At 36.4% G+C, this 22528-nt stretch overlaps 1 protein-coding gene across 2 annotated transcripts in view; it reads right to left on the bottom strand.

Moving 5' to 3' along the window:
• Positions 1–22528, bottom strand: part of myo5a.L (myosin VA L homeolog) — a 101216-nt gene that overhangs the window by 31001 nt on the left and 47687 nt on the right. For both annotated transcript variants that reach the window (XM_041584965.1, NM_001359713.1), the window contains exons 6-21: positions 20382–20525; positions 18182–18263; positions 16036–16143; positions 12907–13013; positions 12476–12741; positions 11944–12025; positions 10721–10861; positions 10173–10298; positions 8283–8366; positions 5381–5545; positions 5171–5268; positions 4272–4358; positions 4026–4134; positions 2161–2372; positions 1144–1300; positions 30–269 (exon numbers count right to left, since the gene is read on the bottom strand). In XM_041584965.1, the coding sequence (XP_041440899.1) occupies positions 30–269; positions 1144–1300; positions 2161–2372; positions 4026–4134; positions 4272–4358; positions 5171–5268; positions 5381–5545; positions 8283–8366; positions 10173–10298; positions 10721–10861; positions 11944–12025; positions 12476–12741; positions 12907–13013; positions 16036–16143; positions 18182–18263; positions 20382–20525 (2208 nt within the window). The remainder of the gene's footprint in view (positions 1–29; positions 270–1143; positions 1301–2160; positions 2373–4025; positions 4135–4271; positions 4359–5170; positions 5269–5380; positions 5546–8282; positions 8367–10172; positions 10299–10720; positions 10862–11943; positions 12026–12475; positions 12742–12906; positions 13014–16035; positions 16144–18181; positions 18264–20381; positions 20526–22528) is intronic.

Genomic DNA, 22528 nt, shown 5'->3' with positions numbered 1-22528 from the left:
AGCTCAGGAACATATAGACGAGACAGTACCTGATCATTGACTTTACACTGCAACTGCATGATCTTGTTCTCCATCCCAACGTTGAGTTTCTTGAAGTGTTCCACTGACCGTGCCTCGATCTTTAATTTCTTCAGCTCCCTTTTGGCCATCATCCTGCGGTAACAACACTGCAGGTATACGATAGCACTTAAATTTCTCTTATAAGTGACACGGGCTAACCAGCCACGCACATGCTTCTGAATAATGGTAGCTTTGTGTGCTCGAAGAATCTGCAAAAGGTAAAAGAGAATATCAGTATTAAAGGATTTATTTACTAACAGCAATACAAATTCAATATACAGAACAAAAATGGGATCTGCCTTTTAACACTTATATGAAAGTACATATATCTGTATTGTAAGCAAATATGACCAATAGCTGCCACTGCAATATAACCAAGTGTCAGTTTTTTCTTAGTTTTTAATTTAAGTATTTGGAAAGGCCAAAGTTGCAAATCTCCATTGGAGACATAAACCTTTGATTACTATAAGGAGGTAGGCAGGGCACTGTGACTTTATTTAATGACAAATAAATGTTAATAATAATTACACTGAACCCAATAAGAATCTGATATTTCTATTACTAAGCATTTACTGTATTTATTTTTGTTAAAAGTTAAAAATAGACAAAGAAGAAAAAAAAAAAAAAAAAAGACAAATGAGAAATAAAACAGCACCGTTATAAAAAAAAACCAGTCACTGCTCTTTACACACAGAGAAAAGGCAGGCAAAAATGTCCGAGTACTGATTATACTAGCAAGTGCAGTTGCAGCAGGGATGCTACCGCAGTGCTACTACAGTTCATCATGGTAGGTTTTCAGTCTGGATTTAAAAAAACAAGTGGTAACTTGCTTTAACTACAGGTATAAAGGGACTTAATTTAGCCAAAAAAGATTAAAACAAAATAAGGAGGCTTTCCTGTGTTTGTTTTAATAGTAAAGTGCAACTATATAAAACTACTACTCTGTACTTTGCAGCATTTAGCTTCATATTCAGAAAGAGAACTGGCCCCTGTAGAAAAGAAAAACATAAATTCCTAGTGTATGTGTTTATGATGGGGTCTTATAGATGCCTTTTTTTCATCTGCATTTAAATAATTTCTTACCTCCTGATATCTCTTCCTGGCTGCATAACCACGCAGATACGACTGGAGAGCAAGCGTAAAGGACTGTATATGCCGGTACTTCTGTCGAACAACATACATCCTTTGGAATTTCTGGATAATAATCGCCGCCCTTGTTCTACGAAGAAACTGTGCGTAACTGAAAGACAGCAAGAAGCAGAACTGTTATAAGACAAAAATGACTAAAAAAAACTCACTTCAGGGCTGTTGTTGCCTGCAAAGGCCAGCAATTGTCTGCTCATTCAGTTCAAACTGTGTTGGTGCTCTTTTGCTACTTACTTGTGTTGGAAATAGCAGACTCTGCCCTATATTTGTTGTATTTCCAAATTCGGCTAAAGTATCCCCCCCCCCACAAACACACAAACCAATTCTGCATCATGTACTTTTTCTTTTCGTTACCATATTTGTGAAGTCAAAATCTAACCACAGCAATGCATCTCTAGCCCTTGGTCAGAAAACTTAGTATTCATACAGGCTTGCCAGAAACATTTCCTGGTTCTGCTAAGTCAGGAGCAAGGAGCCAACTTCTCCCATCTACTGTATTTCGGGCAGTCAAGCAGTACATTTGATATCCTACCCTGACATCAAATGTGCAAATTCAATTGCATAGGCATAAGGAGAAACCCAACAGAAGTAGCATTTATTGATTCAAAATATATAGCACAAAGCAGGGATGTCAAAAGCATATGCATTTTACGCAGCAATAGTTATAACAAGCAGAGGATATATAAGCAAGGACAGCTAAATGCAGGGGGGAGCATTCAGTGAGATTCACCTTTGATGGGTTAAACTGTATTAATTACAATCAACCCTGTCTGCTTGGCCTCTGTGAAGCTTTGGATCTCAATTGCAGCAAAAGCATACACTAGAAACATCCTAAATTCTGCAACACAACCTATTATTTCCACAAGGTTCAATAAAAGCTGAATATTGTGCATTATGCAACAGATAATAAATAACCCTGTTTGTGGCCAATGCAGCTTCTGCATCACTACTTACCATCGTGCCTGGTATCCCCTGACATATCGCTGGATTGTTATGGCTGCTTTCCTCATACGCAAGTATTTCTTCCTCAAAAGCCATCCTCGGATTGTCTTCTGGATTCTAATACAGGCCATTCTCAGCTTGTCTGCTCTGATCTTTTCCAGATAGGCCACTTGGCCAGCACGGAAGAAGATCTTTGTCTTACCAAACTGGTACTTATCCTTGTCCTGTTACCAATGGAAACCCAAGAAAAGAGTTGGCTGGGAGAACACAGAAACTGAAATGTGATTTTGCATTTGCAGAGACATTGCCATTAATTTAGGAAAATAAGATGAAATTAAAAAAATGTGGCTTTAATGTTGAACAGTTCAGTCCAAATTCTGCGAGGACAACAGTCATAATTAGACCAGTAGAGGAGCAGGTAAGTGAAAGTAGTGAGAATACAAGATGCCCCATAGAATATACTAGAAGAATGAATTCCATGTCCATCCTAATAAAAGAAAATTCCCTTCACAGCAACTTATCAATATACATTAATTAAAGATGCTCAACTGTTTTTATCTTATTCCTAGTTGCAATAGCTATTGAAAGCAATAGTTGTCTAGCTATTCATATTCTATACTACAGTTTTGACTTCTGAAACAATGTTGCAAAAGCCTGCCGATATACAGACAATATGCCTTCTGCTACAATGTTTTACATGGCTAATTCTAAGCAACTTTTCAACTGGCCTTTTTTTCTTTTTTTATAGTTTTTAAATGATTTGCCTTCTTTTTTTACTTTTTCCAGCTTTCAAATGGAAGTCACTGATCCCATCTAAAAAACAAATGCTCTGTAAGGCTACAAATGTATTGTTACTTTTTATTACTCATTTTTCTGTCCAGGGCCTCTCCTATTCATAATCAATGCATTGTTGCCTGAATAATTTGGACCATAGCAACCAGACTGCTGAAATGATAAAACCGGAGAGCTGCTGAATAAAACAATAGAACCTACTCAAAAACCAAAAATAATACAACATGAAAACTATATATCAATCTGAATATCAATCTTGTACAGCATTGTAATAAAAGTTAATTAAATAGTGCACAATGCCTTTAAGAGTCAAACCTGCCTGGTTAATAAAAGGCACTAATGCAAATCTTATTGTAAAATTAGTAGGCACCAAGGAGTTCATATATTGAAGTGATTTCTAATAACTATATTTTAAGTGCTGCAGAAGTGCATTATTTCTACCAATACCCAGGTCTCAGTGAATGATATGAACCATGCTATCTATGGCTGTTATAGTTTAGTTCCGTATGTTCAGTTTCTGTAGCAGAATAATCCACTTGCACCTGATAGTGATTCCAATGGGCAGCCATGCTGTAAAAATGTTTTGTCCAAAGCACAGAGCCAACATCAGAATAATCCTTGCAGCATCACTGAGAGGTTAAGGAAAAAGACTACACCTTGAACAACATATTGTAAGCAATAGTTTTGCATATTCCCAGCCTATTAGAAAAGCTGTTGTGATGATCCACATCCTCCAAATACAGGTCATAAAGGATGGAATGACTGCACTAAATTCACCTTTTTTCATTTAATATGTTTGTTGTGTCTGCTTTGCCATAGTATATTTAGAAGATGAGTTTATGACCTAATTTCACTCCTTCAAATACTCTCATTTAATCTATTTTGTATTCTCCATTGATGGATTGTTTTATTCCCTATAATAGTGAATGAAATTGTCAAGACTTGGTTTATCAAAGTCTAGTAAAAGATCTATTTAAAAAAATTATACTCATATATATATATAAATATATAAATATATATATATAAATATATATATATATATATATATATATATATATATTTATTTTTAAAGAAGTGTGACGTACCAAAATAAGCTTCTCCAGAACATTTCTGCAGGTTTGCTTCCAATCACTGAGGACATCTTTTTGCTTCATTAAAACACGGTATCTGCTAAAAAATTCCTGATATGTCCACCTATGGCAAGAAAGATAAGGCAGTAATCAGAACACATGGCCAGAACACATTTGCTCTGTGTAGAACATATGTATCTATTAAATGAGCCAGAAGCCATTACTACCACAGAATGTGCAAATTGAAAATGCGGTGCATACCTTGAAGGAAATCCAGCTGCGCTGATTCGGATGGTTTCCAATACTCCGCAAGCCCTAAGCTGCTGCACTGCTCGTTTAGAGTCAAATCTACAAGAGGGATTCAAAACAATTACTGTATTAGTTAAAACAATGAGGTGGCATTTTCTTATAATATCTGGTTATTTATTGCCAGTCCTATGCTGCAAATCATAGCACAGAATGTAATGTACACTGAAGTCAGATCTGCACTTGCCTTGGGTAATTGATCAAGACAAATAGACAGCAGAACTAGATGTCACTTGCCTAGAAGCTTTTCTTCGCCACTTTAAGTCAACATTTCCTTGCGATTTGTCCACTCAGATGCATTGTTAATCATCAGCTTCACAGCACAAGACTTGGTTTAGAACTAAAAAGGCAGTATACCCCCATGCTCAACACGAGTTCAATGAATAGGCATAGTATTTGCCTATATTTATAATCACTGAAAAGCTTTGTTTTTGATATTTCTTGAGCTAAACTGGGCAACAAAACTGTCCCTTCAACCTTTGTTGTAACTGTTTTTTCGAACAGGAGTCCACTATGTAGGTGGATTATCTGAGCACTGGTAATCTACTGGTATCTACCATGAAAGAAACTGAAACGGAATTGCTTTAATTTCCCTGTTTAGTTCAAGAAATAAGAAGAAACATTATAAGTTACTATACTCTACAACCGTAACACAACATTTTTTCATAGAAGGGAATTTTTCTGTATTAGAGGTGAATTTAGAGAACATCTACCATCAGCACGTCAATCCATTTTTACATCCATCCAATAGATTATAAGCACTAGTGAGCCGTCATAGACTATTCCCCAAGCTTCATATACTGTACATATATTCAGTTTGCAGAATTCAGTGCAAAGAGTTTACTTAGACATACGTGAAGGGGTACTTGAAGTCATTTGGCTTAACGCAACGCACATAGTGTGGGGTTGTGGCATTGAGAGTCTCCATCAGAAGGTGAAGGGAATTTCTGAACTGGAACAGGAATGAAAGACAATGTCAGTAACCAGAGCAAAGTAATGATCTATTTACACATCAAACTGTGGGGAATGCAAGATTTGTACTAGATATCCTTCTGTCGTGTTACCTGATGGCCGACAGTTTTTTTATGCTCCTTGCTTGTCTGGTCAGGCTTGGGCTTCAGGGAGCGCAAACTAGTGCGGGATAGCAGAGTACGACCTGAGGGCGGTGCAGAAGATGTAGGGCTCAAGATCCGCTCCTCATCTTGGAACAACTCTGTTAGCAGTGTAAACTAGGGGGGGAAGGACACATTTCATTAAGAATAAAAATGCCAGAGTGCGAATCCTGTTAGTATGTTGTCTTATACTTTTTTATTTTGATCTTAGTTTAAGGACATTATTAAAGAGTGGCAAGAATCTCTCTTCTCAGCATATCAGCGCACCATTTCGGCCTAGAAGAGACACTGCTGAGAGCAAGAAGAAACTGTTTGCTGACACAAGTTGGTAGGCAAAGTTCATTAAAGTGTATCCTGCCAGTTCACCACACCAACTGGAAAACTATATTATGACTCCCATCCAACCTCAGACACTAAGGGGGAGGTTTATCTGAAAATTCTTAGGTGCTATATTGCTCTGTATTTATATTTTTCAGTGGTTTCCTAGGAAGTCACCTAAAAATGTTAGTATCTTTTAAAATGGCCTGTCATCCACACATAAAAAGATGTATAATGAAAATTAAACATGGAACCCCAATTATTTTTTTCATTAAAACATCCATACCTGATATAAAGGTGTTTAAATATCTGAGCTGCCAATCATAGATTGCCTGCCCTGCCTCTATGCCTAAAGCATAGAGGCAGGGCAGTCAATTATTTTCACTTTCCATTCAGCACTTTCTAGATATCACTGCACTGCTCAAATTCCCCCTGTGTAGGACACTGCACATGGGCATTAGGTCCCCATCCTGGAACATACACAACATTTTGTGGTGATATAAAACATGCCTTAGTAACAGTGTCCATAAAATAGCACCTGCGACAGCTCTCCTTTAAACAGATGTAACTTGGTCTGTCTTTTTCTTGTCTGACTATTTTTAGCTCTTTTTGGTTGGTAGGTTTACTGCCCGTAGCAACCCAAGCATTTGCATGTGTGTATTAGCTAGATTTGGACCATAAGCTCTACAGACCAGGGACCTCCTTCCTCGTCTCTTTGACAATTAGCTCTTAATCTTTAATGTAACTGTACTTTGTATTTATGTTTATTTATTATTGAATGACTCCCTTTTTGTTCTATGAATTTACTGCTCTGATGTAGAGTGCTGCATACATAAGTATCACTATATAAATACAAATATACTTATATACATTAACAAAATCATGGAAATGACAAAAGGTGGGGTATGATCAGTTATATGTTATTTTCCTGTACAATGCAACACAACAAAGTGGGTCTCGTTTTCACACTACCATAAAAAAGCAACAACATACAAACAGCATGCCCTGCTGGCACACAAGATATTAAAGCAGGGAAAGAAAGAGCTTTCGGACGTGCAAGGTAAAAATAACATAAAGCACTTCTAGTTCCTAGGACTGGCTTCAGACAGCCAAGTACCTGGTTTGTTGACATATTACAAACATAGAAGCTTTATAGAAAATCTGAGGACACTGCAGCATTAGATCTGTTCCAGTAACCTGTACCATGCTGTTGATGGTTCCAACCTTTTCCAAACCTCCCCATGCCATGCAGTTAGAAGCAAAGTATTGTGGGCTTGCTACAGGGAAGCATTCATTTATTAGGGAAGCTGATTTAGAGTTTTTACCTTCTGATGAACATGAGTTGAATGGAATATGGAGAAGAAGAAAAAAATCAGACATACCAGCTATAATACTTAAAAGCACTGTTTAAGTTAGTAAAAATATGAGAGCTATTCTGTGCCAGAATTACATAATAGTTTTACCCATAAGCATAATACAAGTCTACCTCCGTTACTGGCAAACTGTGACACTCCAAAACTTTTCCATCCTTCAACCAACCTAGATATATTGCGCTACATCCAGCTAACTATTCTCCAGGCTTTATGGCCTCTAATCTAATGCTCTATAGAAAATCCCTAGGACACTGCGCAATGGCTCCAACCCTCCCGATCTCTGCACGCCATGCAATTAGAAGCAAAGTAATGTGGGACTGCTACATGACAGCAGCCATTTATTAGGGAAGCTTGCTTAAAAGTCTTTACCTTCTGATGACCATGTGTTGGAGGGGATATGGGGGAGAGAGAAAAAAAGAATAAGACATACCAGCTACAATAATTAAAAAATGCTATTAAACTTTAAAGTTAGTAAAACGATGAAAACTAAACTGAGCCAGCATTACACAAATCTAGAGCAGTTGTTGGCAAACTGTGACACTCCAAAAAGCTGGTCAGACTTCATCCAAGCTAAATTCTGTCAGATCCAGCCAACTATTCTACTATATTTTAAGACTGGGGAGATGAGAGTTGTTGGGTCCCAGGTATTTGCAGTCAGGTCCGGTCTTAAGCCAATATTGGATCCATTTAGGACCTGTCATGGGCACTGGCATACCTCCTATCAGCAGCTGCCACCCTCATCACATTTTTGTGCGATTAGACTGTGACATGCCACATCACCATCACAAGCCACCTGTAGACAAGACATCTAGAGAATGGCTGATTAACTCAGGGCTGGGGTTATCACCATGTCTGTCTTGAAATGCTTGTGGGCCACAGTGTTATGACATGTTATGGGTCACACTGTCTCATGAAATGCTGTGCCATGAAATGCTGGGGGCCAATGGAACAAGGGAGGAGATAAAACACAATGGTCCACAATAAGGATTACAATTATACAGTCATATTATGCAATTACATTTTCTTCTTCAGAAGCAATTTCTACCATCACCAATAAACATACACAAAAGAGGCCATTTCAAAAGGAATATATAAAAACTGAATGTCAGCCTTGCCCATAAAATGCAAAGATACTCCTCAAGAAAACATTCCTTAATACTCACCTTACTTGCTTTCAGTACTTTAATTTGTTCTTCAAATACTGTATCTTTGTTCTTTTCCAGAAAACCATCACACTGATACTCTACCTGAAAAGAAAAGAAAAGTTTACTGCAATGATTCCATTTCATCTGTGACATTACCTTTATGCCCTCTCCATCAATTACTCCATTGGAAAATAAACCTATAATAAGTTGTTAGTCTAATGGTCCCTAGTGGAACTGCTAAGAAAAAAAAAAAAAAAGGAGGTATCACAGGCACTGAGGAGTTGGTAGCAATGCCTGAAATTGTTATTCAGTTTACTTCATCCATAAGTCACTGCAATAGATAGCCGGCAATAACAATTTGATTCTACTGATCTCTCCAGGTTCTTTACTGGGAATTTGGCCGAAAATGATGATATTTGTAATTATACAACAATTTCAACAATGACGTTGGTTTAATATGTTTTTTATTAGTTCAGTGTATGGCCACATTAAGGGGGTATTTATCAAAGGTCGAGTTTGTGAGGTTTTTTATATCTCAAATGAACTCACAACGCAAATGTTTTCTGATTTATGAAAAAACTTGAAGAGGAAAAACTAGAATCAGTGAATTCAGGGTAAAAAAAAAAAAACAGAGTACTCGAATTAATCAAGTTTTCGAGTGAAACCCACTAAAAAAAACCCAGAACATCATAAAGGCTATTAACATCTTCAAATGGTTAAAGAGTATTTTTGGATTCAAGTTATTTCCAGCTTCCAGGTATAATAAATCTTGAAAAACTCAAAGTTTTTTTTTTGTTTTTTTTTTAAAACCTGAAAAAATTAGAGTTTTTGACTGAAAAATACCCTCGAAACCCTAGAATTTTTCAGGAAAACACAACCTGACCTTTGATAAATCTGCCCCTAAGACTAACTAGACAATCAATAGAAAACAAAACTGACTAGCCCATACAGTATTCTGAACAAATTGGCGGTGGGCCAAATTGAAACGTCAAGAAGTGATATTAGCCAAATTGCCTAACCAAAACACAAAAAAACCCATTTTTTTATTACAAGACCTTTCTACCCCACTCCACCAAAAAATGGTCCAGATAGCTCTTCTGAGCTGTTTAGCAATTTATACTTCTAACTACAGATGCATCGAATCCACTATGTGGGATTCAGCCAAATCCCTGAATACTTCCTGAAAGAGTCGGGGCGAATACCGAACCGAATCCTAATTTGCATATGCAAATTAATATGCAAATTAGGGGAGGGAAAAGAAAAAGTGAAATATAAAGTGAAGTGATTTCCCTTCCATTCAATTAAAGGGCTTATAAACTTAAAAATGAATCTTTGCCTTAATTAAAAAAATCTAAGTAAAGGCAACTAGGGTTGAAAGTATTTTTGTAAATGCAATTGCAAATGAAAGCAGTGTTTTTTTGTTACTTTTGCACTGCTGGTTCTGCCTATTGAAAGAATGTTGCAGACAGTTTTCCCTCCAGCCAAGACAGGTCCACAGGCTTCTACTACATTGTTCAAATTTATTTTATTATGCAGGTTTGAAGATGCCACAGGGCGAGGTTTTCATATAGGTAGGACACAGCTGCAAAGTCTAATATCATATACTGCTAATAATGCCCATTGCTAGGAAGCACATTTTCCCCATATCAAGGAAAAGAATGCAAAAATGTAGAATCTATGGCAAGTGGCATTCAGATCCTTGACTGTCCCTACCTAGATCTATGATAAATGGAAGTTACAGTGGTAATTCCATCCAAATAAACCTTTCCACTCTTCCCTATCCCTGGAAGCAGCTTATTCAACGTGTATTTAGTAAATAATGTACCTATTTGCTTGTAGAATGTTCTATAAAGGAAAACAGCTATTATTTTGACTTTACTGGACACCTATATCATGCAGAAGACTTACCTTGTCGGCAAAGTGTTTAATAATAAAAGCCACATTAGACAGACGCGGCTTTTCAAATAATGCACATTTCTTAAGATGAGTATTGTATAACTTCTGTGCCCATGTGCTGTCTGAGCCTTTGGGCATCTGCAAAAGAAGACACGTTGTAAATATAGTTGAGCAGGGTTCAAAGAAATAATTAACATTTCACCTACTTTCACATGTACAGTTAAAAAGGAAATCAAGCAAAGACTTAAGTGTCTTTTTTGATTTAAGAGGTAGGATTTAAAATATGAAAAACAAGCACAAGCAGCCATGTGTTGTATACTTTGTACCACGCTCCATGGTGTGGGCGCAGGTCTTTGCACTCAAGAATTGGGTACCAATAGTTTTCCTCCTACAGCTTTCTCTATTTTCATGATTTACATGCATTCACATACATAGCTAAAAAAATTAAAACAATTCTGTAAGAATAACTTATTGTTTTGGTTACAATTCCACCTCATACTCAAAAAACATTAATGAATCCAATAAATATGTAATTTAGTTGAACTACCCGGATCACCAACCTTGCATTCTTCATCAAGAAGATCCAGAATACCCATTTTTGCCTCAATGAGATTGATACAAGGCTGGTTATCATAAAAATCAATTAATGTCCATGGAATTTGCTCCTTCATATATTCTTCTTGCTCCAACTTGAAAACATGCTGGAAAGAAGGAAAAAAGTTTTTTCTTTTATTATGTATATTATATATGCAAGGAGAACATACATAGTCGGCGGTCTTTAGGCAAAGGTTAATTGCCGCTAAATAATTCAAAACACTGAATAAAAATCAGGTGAAGACGCTGTTTATTTCCTGCATGTAAACCTATTAAGTAGGGATGCATTGAATCTACTATTTGGGATTCAGCCAAATCCCCGAATCCTTCAAAAAAAGATTCGGTCAAATACGAACCGAACCTGAACCCTAATTTGCATATGAAAATTAGGGACGGGAAGAGAAAAAGTATAAAAACATTGTTATTCCTTGTTTTTTGACAAAAAGTTAAGTGATTTCCCTTACTGCCCCTAATTTGCATATGCAAATTAGGGTTTGGATTCAGTTGGCCAGGCATGAGGATTTGGCTGAATCCGAATCCTGCCCAAATCCCGAACCGCATCCCTACTATTATTATTCTAGAAAACAACCAGAGTCTCAACATTATTCTGCTTTTTGAGACTACATCTTGGTGTCCCGGTTTTGCTTTAAATGTCAAGTTTTACTTGAATAGTATGTAAAAATCTTACAATTCCAACAATATTGGTTATTTCTTGCCATGATGGTACTTTAGAAATCTAGGTGTGACTTCTAAAGGCATTGATGTCTGCTTTGAGCATCAAAAAACTCCCCCCTCCCCCATGGTCTCCTTTTTCTTTTAGATGGGAGCAATAGGATAAGACAGCTTCATAACATATTGGATCAGCCTTAGAGTGAATGATTGAATTTGTGTTACATGGATCGGACTGGATGAGGATATGTCAGTGTGGTGAGTTTTCAAACCAACTGCATGACAGTACATTCTTCTCTAGATATTCAAATGTCTGATTGCTCAGTAAACTCAGCATTTAACTCATTTATAATGTGCCTGGAAACTAGAAGTCCAATTCATCTAATATTCATTTTAAATAAATCCCACGTTAACTAGCAAATATTAATCACATGAAGTCTTTATACCTTAATATATCAACTTATTCGTAAATGCGTACAAGCAGTAAATAAAGATGGCACAAAATGCACCACACACTCACCAAATTAAACTGTTGCTGGAGTTTCTCATTCGCATAGTTGATACAAAACTGTTCAAAGCTGTTGATTTCAAAGGTTTCAAACCTAAATAATGATGAACAGGTTTAAGCTGGATGATCTGATTGTCATGCATTTATGCCTGTGTACAACTACAGTTTATAAAGCAACCAAATAAAATTTCCTTTTTTATCTTTCTTTAGTTTCAGATATGAAGAAGCCTATTTACTAACTGAATTATTAGTAAATGTATAGGGAATAAGTAAACAAAGTTCTTGCAGCCCCATGTATTCTACAGAGCTTATAAAAAGTCTTATTGTCAATTTATTATTAAAGGGGTTAACTTTTAGTATGTTAGATTATTATTAACATGTATTTTTAGAGCACAAACATATTGTGCAGCGCTGTAAAATAAATGTGTTTATCACATGAATGACATGCATAGAACATACAGAGTTACATACATAACGACCAGTACTGGTAGAACAGATGAGGAAGGGCCTGTGCAAAAAGAACATTAAAAGAAGTTGTATATACCCGTATATATCCAGGACTCCAATAAACGAATTCTGCTTTGTTGAGGAAAGAAGAGCTTTGTTGACATGACACACAATCCAGTTAAATAAGAAAGCATAGATGTGTTTAGCCAGGGCATCTCTGGCATTGGTGGCTTGTAATCTGGAAATGGGCTTGATGTAGGTCTCAGCAGCAGTAACAAGCTTCCTGTGACACAGCCAATGAGACATCTCTTCATAATCCACACCCATCAGATCACAAAATATAGTAAGGGGTACGTGTTTTGGCTGCAATTAAGAAAAAGACAAACTTTGATTTTAACAGATTTTTAGTGTCCTTCTAAACTGGTTAAACAAGGGGATACAGTAACGATTTGCCAACCCACAGCAACCAAACAGCAAGAACGATTTTCTTTTGTTCAAATAAAACACTACATTGTGTATCTTACTTACTGGGATTAAACAGCTATCTGAATCCCGAGATTTAAATTCTACATTCCCCAGGTGAAGTATAGCAGCTAAAATCCTGAAAATTCCCATTTGATATGACTCTCCAATTCCTAAGGAAAGAAAAGGCATTGTTAGTCAAACATAAAAACTGCAAAACATTTAAATTTAAACATTAAATTAACACTTTGCATAAGGATTAATTATAGATTAGTTGGGATCAAGTTGAAGATAGAGTTTTATTATAACAGGTATGGGATCCGGTTGTTCGAAAACCTGTTTTCTAGAAAGCTCAAAATTACGGGAAGGCCATCTCCCATAGACTCCATTATAATCAAATAAATCTAATTTTTAAAAATGATTTCCTTTATTCTCTGTAATAATTATAAGAAGTACCTCGTACATGAACCAAACCAAGATGTAATTAATCCTTATTAGAGGCCAAACAATACTATTGGGTTTATTTAACGTTTCAATTCATTTTAAGTAGAATGAATGTATGGAGATCCAAATTACTGAAAGATCCTTTAGCCGGCAAACCTAAAGTCCTGGATAACAGGTTCCATATCTGTACAGAGAAAAGGAAAATCATTTTTAAAAATTTGAATTATTTATTAAAATGGAGTCTATGGTAGATGACCTTCTTATAAGGTCGATAATTTGGGTCTTTAAGGATAATGTGTTTCCAGATATCGGATCCCATACCTATACAATACTGCAGGTAGAAGATTGACTCTTTACTAGCGATGGGCGAATTTGGGGCGAAAATGCGAATTTCCAGTGAAATTTGCGAAACGATGAAAAATTTGCGAGACGGCGCCGGCTTCTCGTTTTTGACGCCGGTGTTCTTATATGATGAAAATTCGCTGGCAAAAATGCTCTGGCATTCCAAAAAAACGGACGCCAGCGTCCATTTTTTTTTGCCGCCAGCGAATTCTTGCTGGCGATTTTTCGCGCTGGTTTCGCAAATTTATTCGCCGATGGTGAATCGCGTGAATTTGTGCCGGGCGAATAAATTCGCCCATCACTACTCTTTACATAAAAAACTTGCACGATAATGAAAAAATAAGTAATGCTACAAGAACTGTAAAGCACAGATAGTATTCATTTTTCTTTAAATACCAGTTTCAATGAACAACGGACAAGCTTGGCCTAAGAACAGCAGCTGCTTAAAGGGATACTGACACTAAAAAACTATGTTTTAAATTATGAATGTTTTAAAATATGAATATCTAAAATATCATCACAAAGAAAAGATACATACTACCCTGGGGGAACTGTGCCAATAGAAATCATGAAATCATTTATGGTGTCTTATGTAGAGATGCACTGAATTGGTTTGGGATTCGGCCAGGATTTTTCGGCATTTTTCAACAGGATTCGGATTCGGCCGAATCCTTCTGCCCGGCCGAACTGAATCCTAATTTGCATATGCAAATTAGGGGCAGGATGGAAATTGCATGACTTTTTGTCACAAAACAAGGAAGTAAAAAATGTTTTCCCCTTCCCACCCCTAATTTGCATATGCAAATTAGGGTTCGGATTCATTTCGTTATTCAGCCAAATCTCTCGCAAAGGATTCGGGGGTTCGGCCGAATCCAAAATAGTGGATTCGGTGCATTCCTAGTCTTATGCAATACGTCTTGTTGAATTCTACAGCCTTGTAGCTTAGTATTTAGCTCGCTGGATGCTCCCCTGTTAAAGTGTCCGTATACCCCTTTTCAAAAAAAGTTTAATGAACAGGGCTTGTGCTGAACATACCTTGCGTCTGTTTTAGTTACAAAAAAAAATCGATGGTTTATGCTATTTGTTGAACTAAACAGAGCAACTCCCTCTAACACATTCATGCCACCGTTCGAATAATAATGACAATTTCAAAAATCAACAAAGTGTCAGCAATCACAGCAACGTTTTTGCACCTGTATTATGAAGGAGATGAGCAACACTGCTGGCATGTACAGTCCATATAAAAGATACCAACAATTGGTTTACTTATTAAGTCATTACAATATAGCTCCACACAATAGACCCTTGTCACATAACTTCACTCAAGTTTCTAATAGTTTAGTCACATTGGACACTCAGCATTTATTTTAAAAGTGCAATGGCTTTGTTTGTTCAATCATCACTCTCTTGGATTCTAGCAACTTAACTGGATACAGACCTTCCAGGAAACCATTTAGTTACATTTTATTTCTTATAAAGCGTAAATTATCATTCTCTTTGAATTATGAGAAAACTGTTCTAGTCTTAAGAATCTATTTAGAATCCCGACCAAAAAGCAAGAGCAGAAATTGAAATGGCAGCGGGTAAAAGGAAATACACTTGTCTATGCAAGAATTACTAACATTATATAACATTGCTCTCAGCCTTGATATGATTTCATTATATTTACTGTTATCTTGCATTAGTAATATTCAGTATGGGACCCGTTATCTGGATGCTCGGGATCTGGGGTTTTCTGGATAAGGTGTCTTTCTGTAATGTGGATCTCCATACCTTAAGTCTACAAAAAAATCATTAAAACCATGAATTAAAACATGATTTAAACCCAATAGGATTGTTCTGCTTCCAAGTACTGTTTATGGGAGATGGCCCTCCCGCAATTTGAAGCTTTCTGGATAACGGATCCTATATGTGCATTACTAGTTTTTTTAGGATAAAGAGCAATGCAAAGCATTGGTAAGTACTGCAACTCAAATACCATGTAAGCAAACCTACTTCTCAACTGTTTTGGCCCATCATTAGAAAGTTCTACCAAAACAGTTGCCATTAGCTGAGCAGAGTTATATCTGTTACTTGCTTTTTAATCCTGCATGCTTCACTAAGGGGCATATTTATTACAATGTGTAAAACTTAATTTGCAGAAAAAATGTTGGAAAAATGTGTTGGAAAAAAAAAAGGAGAATTTATGAAGGTGTGTGTAATGTCCAGCAATGTGAACGCCAGATTTGTCGCCGTTATTTTTACATTGCTTCCGGCAGAAGCAACTCTATAGAAAAATGTGTAAAAAATGTATGCGGTTTTTTACATGGGCGAAACCTGGCGATGTGTGGTGTATTATCCTGCTGGTTTTTTACACAACATAATAAAAATGCCCCTAAGACTCTCTGTGGAATGATAAGTGAACATTACCTAGTAAGGTGCAAGCTTGCCTGGTGTTTCTCATTTCCTTCTGGTCATCAACTCCATCAATCACAGGACTGCCTCCTTGCTTTGTGTAATGGAAATCATTGGCAGTGCCTGTTGGAAAGAAAGGAGAGAAGACATAGGTTATCAGCAGGGACCCAGCAATGGACACAGAATCTCACCATGTTAGTTTATATTTAAGAATACAAAAAGTTGCCTCGCTTAATGGCAGCAGCTAATGAACTGGGAATTGTGGTGGCTTAAATATGTTTAACATTTAACTACGGTCTAATATTGTAAATAATCTGAGCTAATTGTATATGGGAATGGAGGTTTCCTAATTGCTCCATCAAATACAGCACATGAGATGGGTTTATTCATATTATCTGGATAGCAACAGTGCCGGAGATTGCAGGTTCGCCGACGGGTTCAGTTTCAGGTCGAGCTTTTTCTTCCACTCTCCTTGCCTGTGACCATACTGTGATGGCTTCGACCTCTGGCAGCCTCTATTTATAGATGTGTACCTGCCACTTTTGTGATGTCAGAGATGGACAGGTCTATAAATAGAGTGCCCGTGTCAGGTCATGTAGGGTTCTGGTTGGGTTAAGGCCTGGTGTGGGGCAATTTTTTGTCAACACATACATCACTAGTGCAAGACACCTTAGGAAATATGGAAATACAGAAATACACATGAATGCTAAAGGCAGCAAAGACTTTTCTTTTTCACTTCTTTGTGGCATTCAGATGCGTCTCTGTTTTCAGCTCAGTAGGAACAGAAACAGAGAGCACCTCAGGGGCTGCAAGGTGTTTATATGTTCTCCTTGTGTCTGCATGGGTTGATGTTTTCGTTTCTTTTCCCACTCCAAAAACATACAGGCAGCTTATTTGTCTCCTGATAAAAAGATTTGAGTGTGTGTTGAATTTAATAGGAAACTAATAGTATAGCGACTGAAGAGAGTATTAGATACTTTCTGTATAGCTTTGCAGCATTTTATAAATAAAGCAGCTCTATATGAGCTCTAGGAACAGTGAGAATACATGAATTGGCAAACATTAATCCATTAGAGTGGATTTAAATGTTATATAAATAACATAAGAACACATAATACATTGTGATTCCAATTACAGCATAACATTGACAAATGAGTTTCCAACTCTGCACAGGCCAATCATCAGAGAGTAAGGGGCTCGATAACTGCATTATTGTCCCTTGTGACCAAGTTATAGTAAAATCATATGTGAATCAAATGACTGCATATTTGACCTGACAGCGACATGCTTTGTGCTATTATAGTCAATTCATTTACTCACATCTTACACCTAGCTGAATATATTATGAAGTTCATAATGATAATTTATGGATTAAGTCAAACTGATTTTATCATGCACAGATTTTTTTTTAGAAATGTACAAGTTTAAAATGAAGAAGAAATACTTATGAATTTAAGCGTTGCCTATGGGACACAATGCAATGTTAGAAAAAGAGTATTTTTTACACCAGAGGAAACAATAAAATCTTCAGATTAACCCATGGTATATAGTAACAATTACTTTGGGCTACTTTGACCTTAGACTACGACTTCGAATTGAACGATTCAAACTAAAAATCGTTCGACTATTCGACCATTCGATAGTCGAAGTACTGTCTCTTTAAAAAAAAACTTCGACCCCCTAGTTCGCCACCTAAAACCTACCGAAGTCAATGTTAGCCTATGGGGAAGGTCCCCATAGGCTTTGCAATCTTTTTTGGGTCGAAGAAAAATCGATCGATGGATTAAAATCCTTCGAATGGAACGATTCGAAGGATTTAGTCATTCGATTGAACGATTTTTTGTTCGATCATTCGATCGAACGAATTGCGGTAAATCCTTCGACTTCGATATGTAATAGTGAGCAATTTTGGTCAATACAAGCTTCTGCCAAGCTCTGGGTGGGTCATAGGAGTTGGGTTGGCAGGTGTGGTCATGGATTGTAACCCGTGAAAGCCCCAGGGACCCACCAGCTAATTACTAAGTGTGACACAATTGTTGGTAAACTTACTGGCTTTGACAACACACACATACTGTAGAAATGAGTATATACAGTTGCCAGATAAATGACATTTTGAATTTACATGTTTGGTACAAAGTTTTAAAATAGTTTCAATAAATACCCAGTCGAAGCATCTTGAACTCAGGTAAAGAAGCAGATGCACAAAGCTGATAAAAGATGTGATAATTCCTCTCTTCTTCAGCCTAGGAAATGATGAAAAAGAGAATTACAACAATCGCTTGCTACATGTGGATACCCTCTGAGTAAATAGGCTTTCTCACTGAACAGAGCAGGCCTAATTCAGTTGGTTACAGCAGAGGCACCAGCAAGCGGGAAGTACAGCGAGTCAGCACTTGCTCTCAGTACATTACAGAACACCAGGGAAGCAGTTATTGAATTCCAGCAGCAACTATTTTGCAGATATTACAAAACCTTATTGTTTTGTGCTAAACAACATTAAAAAATATCCAGAATACAAAATAAAACTTTGCCCTTTCTGTCTCCACAGAGCAGCATTACTTTTGGATATCGGAACAGTTCTTGCACTCAGTTAAAGGGGCATTTCACCTTTAAATTAACGTTTATCATGATGTAGACATAGATATTCTAAGACAATTTGCAATTGGTCTTCATTTTTATGGTTTTTCAGGTTAGCTTTTTGTTCAGCAGCTTTCTGGTTGCTGAGGTCTTATTTTGCTGAGAAACCAGGCGGACGTTTGAACATGAGACTGGAAGATAAATAATAGAGGGCCTACATAGAAGTAATAAAAAGTAGCAATAACAATAGAATTAAAGCCTCAATCATTTTTGGATGCTAGGGCTACTGACCCATAAAGCGGCAATAAAAAAAGGCAAATAATTCAAAAACTATTGAAAAAAAGAAGTAATGAAAAACACCTACAATGTTAATAGGAACAAGGCATTGTACATACTACAAGGTTTGTTAAAGAAGAAAAGTACCCCACTTGTAGCCAAAATATCAAAGGTCAAAGATAGCCTGGCTCTGATTGTGGGAAGGATTCGTTTTCATGCATTTCCTGATGCAATCACGTAACGTGGAATTAAGATGAATGTAGAGGCTCTTGGGATTGAGAAGTTACCACGAGACTTAACTGATGACAGGGTATGCGGAAGTAATTTAAACTGCACTTCTTTGGCATAGCCCTATTACGTCTTGATAAAGCGAATAGCGAAACGCACGTTTTAACCTTGATATATCGTCTAATATTTTTAAAACGTACAGCCCGGTCTGGGTCTTATGTGGGTGGAGGTTAAGTGACCTTTTGCTCTAATTTATTCAACTCTTCTCCTTTTCCATACTATTTCATTCAATTCTAAGGGGCCGTGGATTTGTGGTTTTTTAGGGGTAGTCTAGCCTCTTAAGAAATTAAGGCATGGTAAAATACAAGACCACAGTCCCGGTTACCCTACCTTTGTGGTGTCCCAGGTCTAGAAAATATCAGGCAGTAAGCTTTTGGGACAACTCCACCAGTCATATTTTCCTGTTTCACTCAACTATTCTATGAATTTGAGCATATTGGTTATATAATTTATCCTTTTCATTGGTCACACAATTGAAATTCATACTTAAAAATGTAATTAATTAGATTCCCAATTAAACGGGAAAAAGAATTTTTTGCACTGCACTTTATTCAGATTACTATTTAAGCTAACTGATGCATTTTGAATGAATTCATACCTATGTTTTTTATTACAATTAATTACTTTCTAATAAGCAACAATTGTTGATCTTTTTAACTAGCTATCAAATTTAATTAATTGGACTAATTGCTCTGCACTTTAGTTTGATACCCCAAGTTTTGACAATTGTTATTACCAAGTTAGGATATTGATAGGTATCACACTGTTAATAATTATTGAGTGGTTAGAAACTATCTTTTAAGTAACCTTTGATATTTTGGCTACAAGCGGGGTACTCCTTCTTTAAAATACCTTTTTAAATTAATTCATTCTGTAGTTAGTCAGACCCTTGCAGTAACCAAGTGGATAACATTATAAGTAAGTAAATAAGGGTATCCACCCATCTATTTCAATGACATACTACAAGTTAACTTAAAGGTGAACCGCTCCTTTAAAAGGCAAAAATAATTCTGTAAACATTGCAAATATCTGAATCTTTTTTTTTTTTCAATGCCATGTTAGATTTAGAGAAAAGGACAAAATATTTCCATGCACAATAAATATCCCTTTATGTGTTCCAGATACTGCATAATAACCAGCAAATAGACATTTCACACTATAACAAACAGTGAAAACATAGACAGCATTATAGAAAAGATGGATAAAGTTTCAGTGCATACCTGAAACACCACTCTAGATTTCTCCAGCAAATAGGTTCTCATGTGGGCACCAAGAATCCTGTAGCGTTTATCAAAGCCAATTTCAATGTATTTGCCAAAGCGACTGCTGTTATCATTCCTTGTGGTTTTAGCATTACCTATAGACTAGAAAGACATAAAATAATAAGTTTATTTATAAGGCAGAATTTGGAGTAAGGCAGCCAAAGCATTGTTTTTTTGTTTTTTTTTTGGAATGGTTATGAAACACTCTTTGTGAAACCATAGACTTAATATCTAATCATCTTATATCTATTGTATTACTAATCCTGTGGTTCTGTGTATCACTTCTGGCATTAGGGCACCAGTGTTAAAACACCTCAATTTCAGTTCTAAAATTATGATACAGTATAGGATCTATTATCCGGAATGCTAGATTCATGAATGCTATAGATTCATGCAGCTTAGTTACCATCAAGCACAAAATACTATTTTACCATTAGAGAGAAAAAGGAAATCATGTTTAAAAAAAATAAAAAATAATTTTAATTAAGATTAAATTGGAGTGTGTGGGAGGTGGTCTCTGAAGCTCTCTGAATAACAGGTTTCTGGATAAGGGACCCACATACCTATATTTATGCTATTAAAACTGCAATTCAGCAAAAACCGTTTCATCAGTCCCAGGGTCACAGAGCTGAAAATTGCATAGTACCTCCCACAATTCAGTAGTTTTAATCTAGCTTTTTGCGTTTTCACACAATGTACACGGTGAAAAATACGTTTTGGTTTAAAGAAGGTTCTTAAAGTGGACCTGTCACCCAGACACAAAAATCTGTATAATAAAAGTCCTTTTCAAATTTTGAAATCCAATTTCTATTTTTCATTAAAGCATTCATAGCTGTTGTAAGCTCATTTAAACATCTCAGCTGTCAATCAAATACTATCTGCCCCTCCTCTATGCCTTGGGCATAGAGGCGGGGCAGACAATTACTTTCACTTTCCATTCAGCACTTCCTAGATGTCACTGCTCTCCCAACATTTCCCCGTTCTCTTTACCATTTAATTGTGTACCCAGGGCATTGGAATGGACATCAGGTCCCCCATTCTGGTGCACAAACAAGATTCTGAGATGATGCAAGACTTACCTTAATAACAGTGTCCATAAAATGGCTCCTGCCTGCTTCCTATAATTATGAATTCCCAGACTGAAGGAAACAAGATTCAAATAATTTATATAGTGTAATTAAGTTTCATTTTGCTTGACTACTGTGATAAAATAGGATTTTGAATATTTTTTTTTTGGGTGACGGGTCCCCTTTAAGGTATGTATATTAATTATCCCAAAGTGTCTATATTGATAAACAAAAAGCTACAACATAATGTAACAAGACAAAGTAAGTAAAAAGTGGATTGGCCATTGTAGGCTCAAGTTATTAATTGTAATATTTATTGAGGGACCCTGCCAAGTTTCAATGTTCTTATTCCAGCAGTAGACTGTTTCCACTTATATTTGAGCTTTAAGATACCGCCCTCTTCATGTGCCTTATATGACACCCAAATGCATCACTATACTTAAGTTCATTTATTGTAGCAAACACCCCCAGCCTATCCTGTTCTACCCGTAATACATCTCTCCATTTTTCTCCTGAACTGTAGCCAAATAATGATTTGCTTAAAACCCTACGAGACATATTTTCCCAGATAAAGAATCCAATACATGTACGCTGTAAGAAAATATAAACCATTGTGAGTTACCTTCAATATTAGTGCTGAAACTTACTTAAGAGACCCGAGCTGGTAGCAAATATAAATGTATTTCTATCCGTCAGTCTCACAGCTACATTTTTGGATAGATTTTTTTTCAACACAACCCAAAACATAAGATAGGTCATATATTATTGCAGTTATATATATATATATATATATATATATATATATATATATATATATATATTATATTATATATATTATTGTAGTTATTCTACTATAAGTAGAATAAGGTCAATATTTGATGCTATGGGATAGTGCTTAGTAAATGAGCCCCAAGGAATGGACACTAGGTAAAGCATCTGTCTGTCTGGTGTGTCCTAAATCTTCCTAGTTTATTCTTGGCCAAGCTTGTACAAATAACTCTCATCCACACCTACTACTAAATAATGTACAGTCACATA

Source organism: Xenopus laevis, chromosome 3L (assembly GCF_017654675.1).
Source record: "Xenopus laevis strain J_2021 chromosome 3L, Xenopus_laevis_v10.1, whole genome shotgun sequence".
NCBI classification, from domain to species: Eukaryota; Metazoa; Chordata; class Amphibia; order Anura; family Pipidae; genus Xenopus; species Xenopus laevis.
The sequence above is the reverse complement of the archived record's forward strand: the minus strand, read 5'-3'. Positions and strand labels throughout refer to the sequence as shown.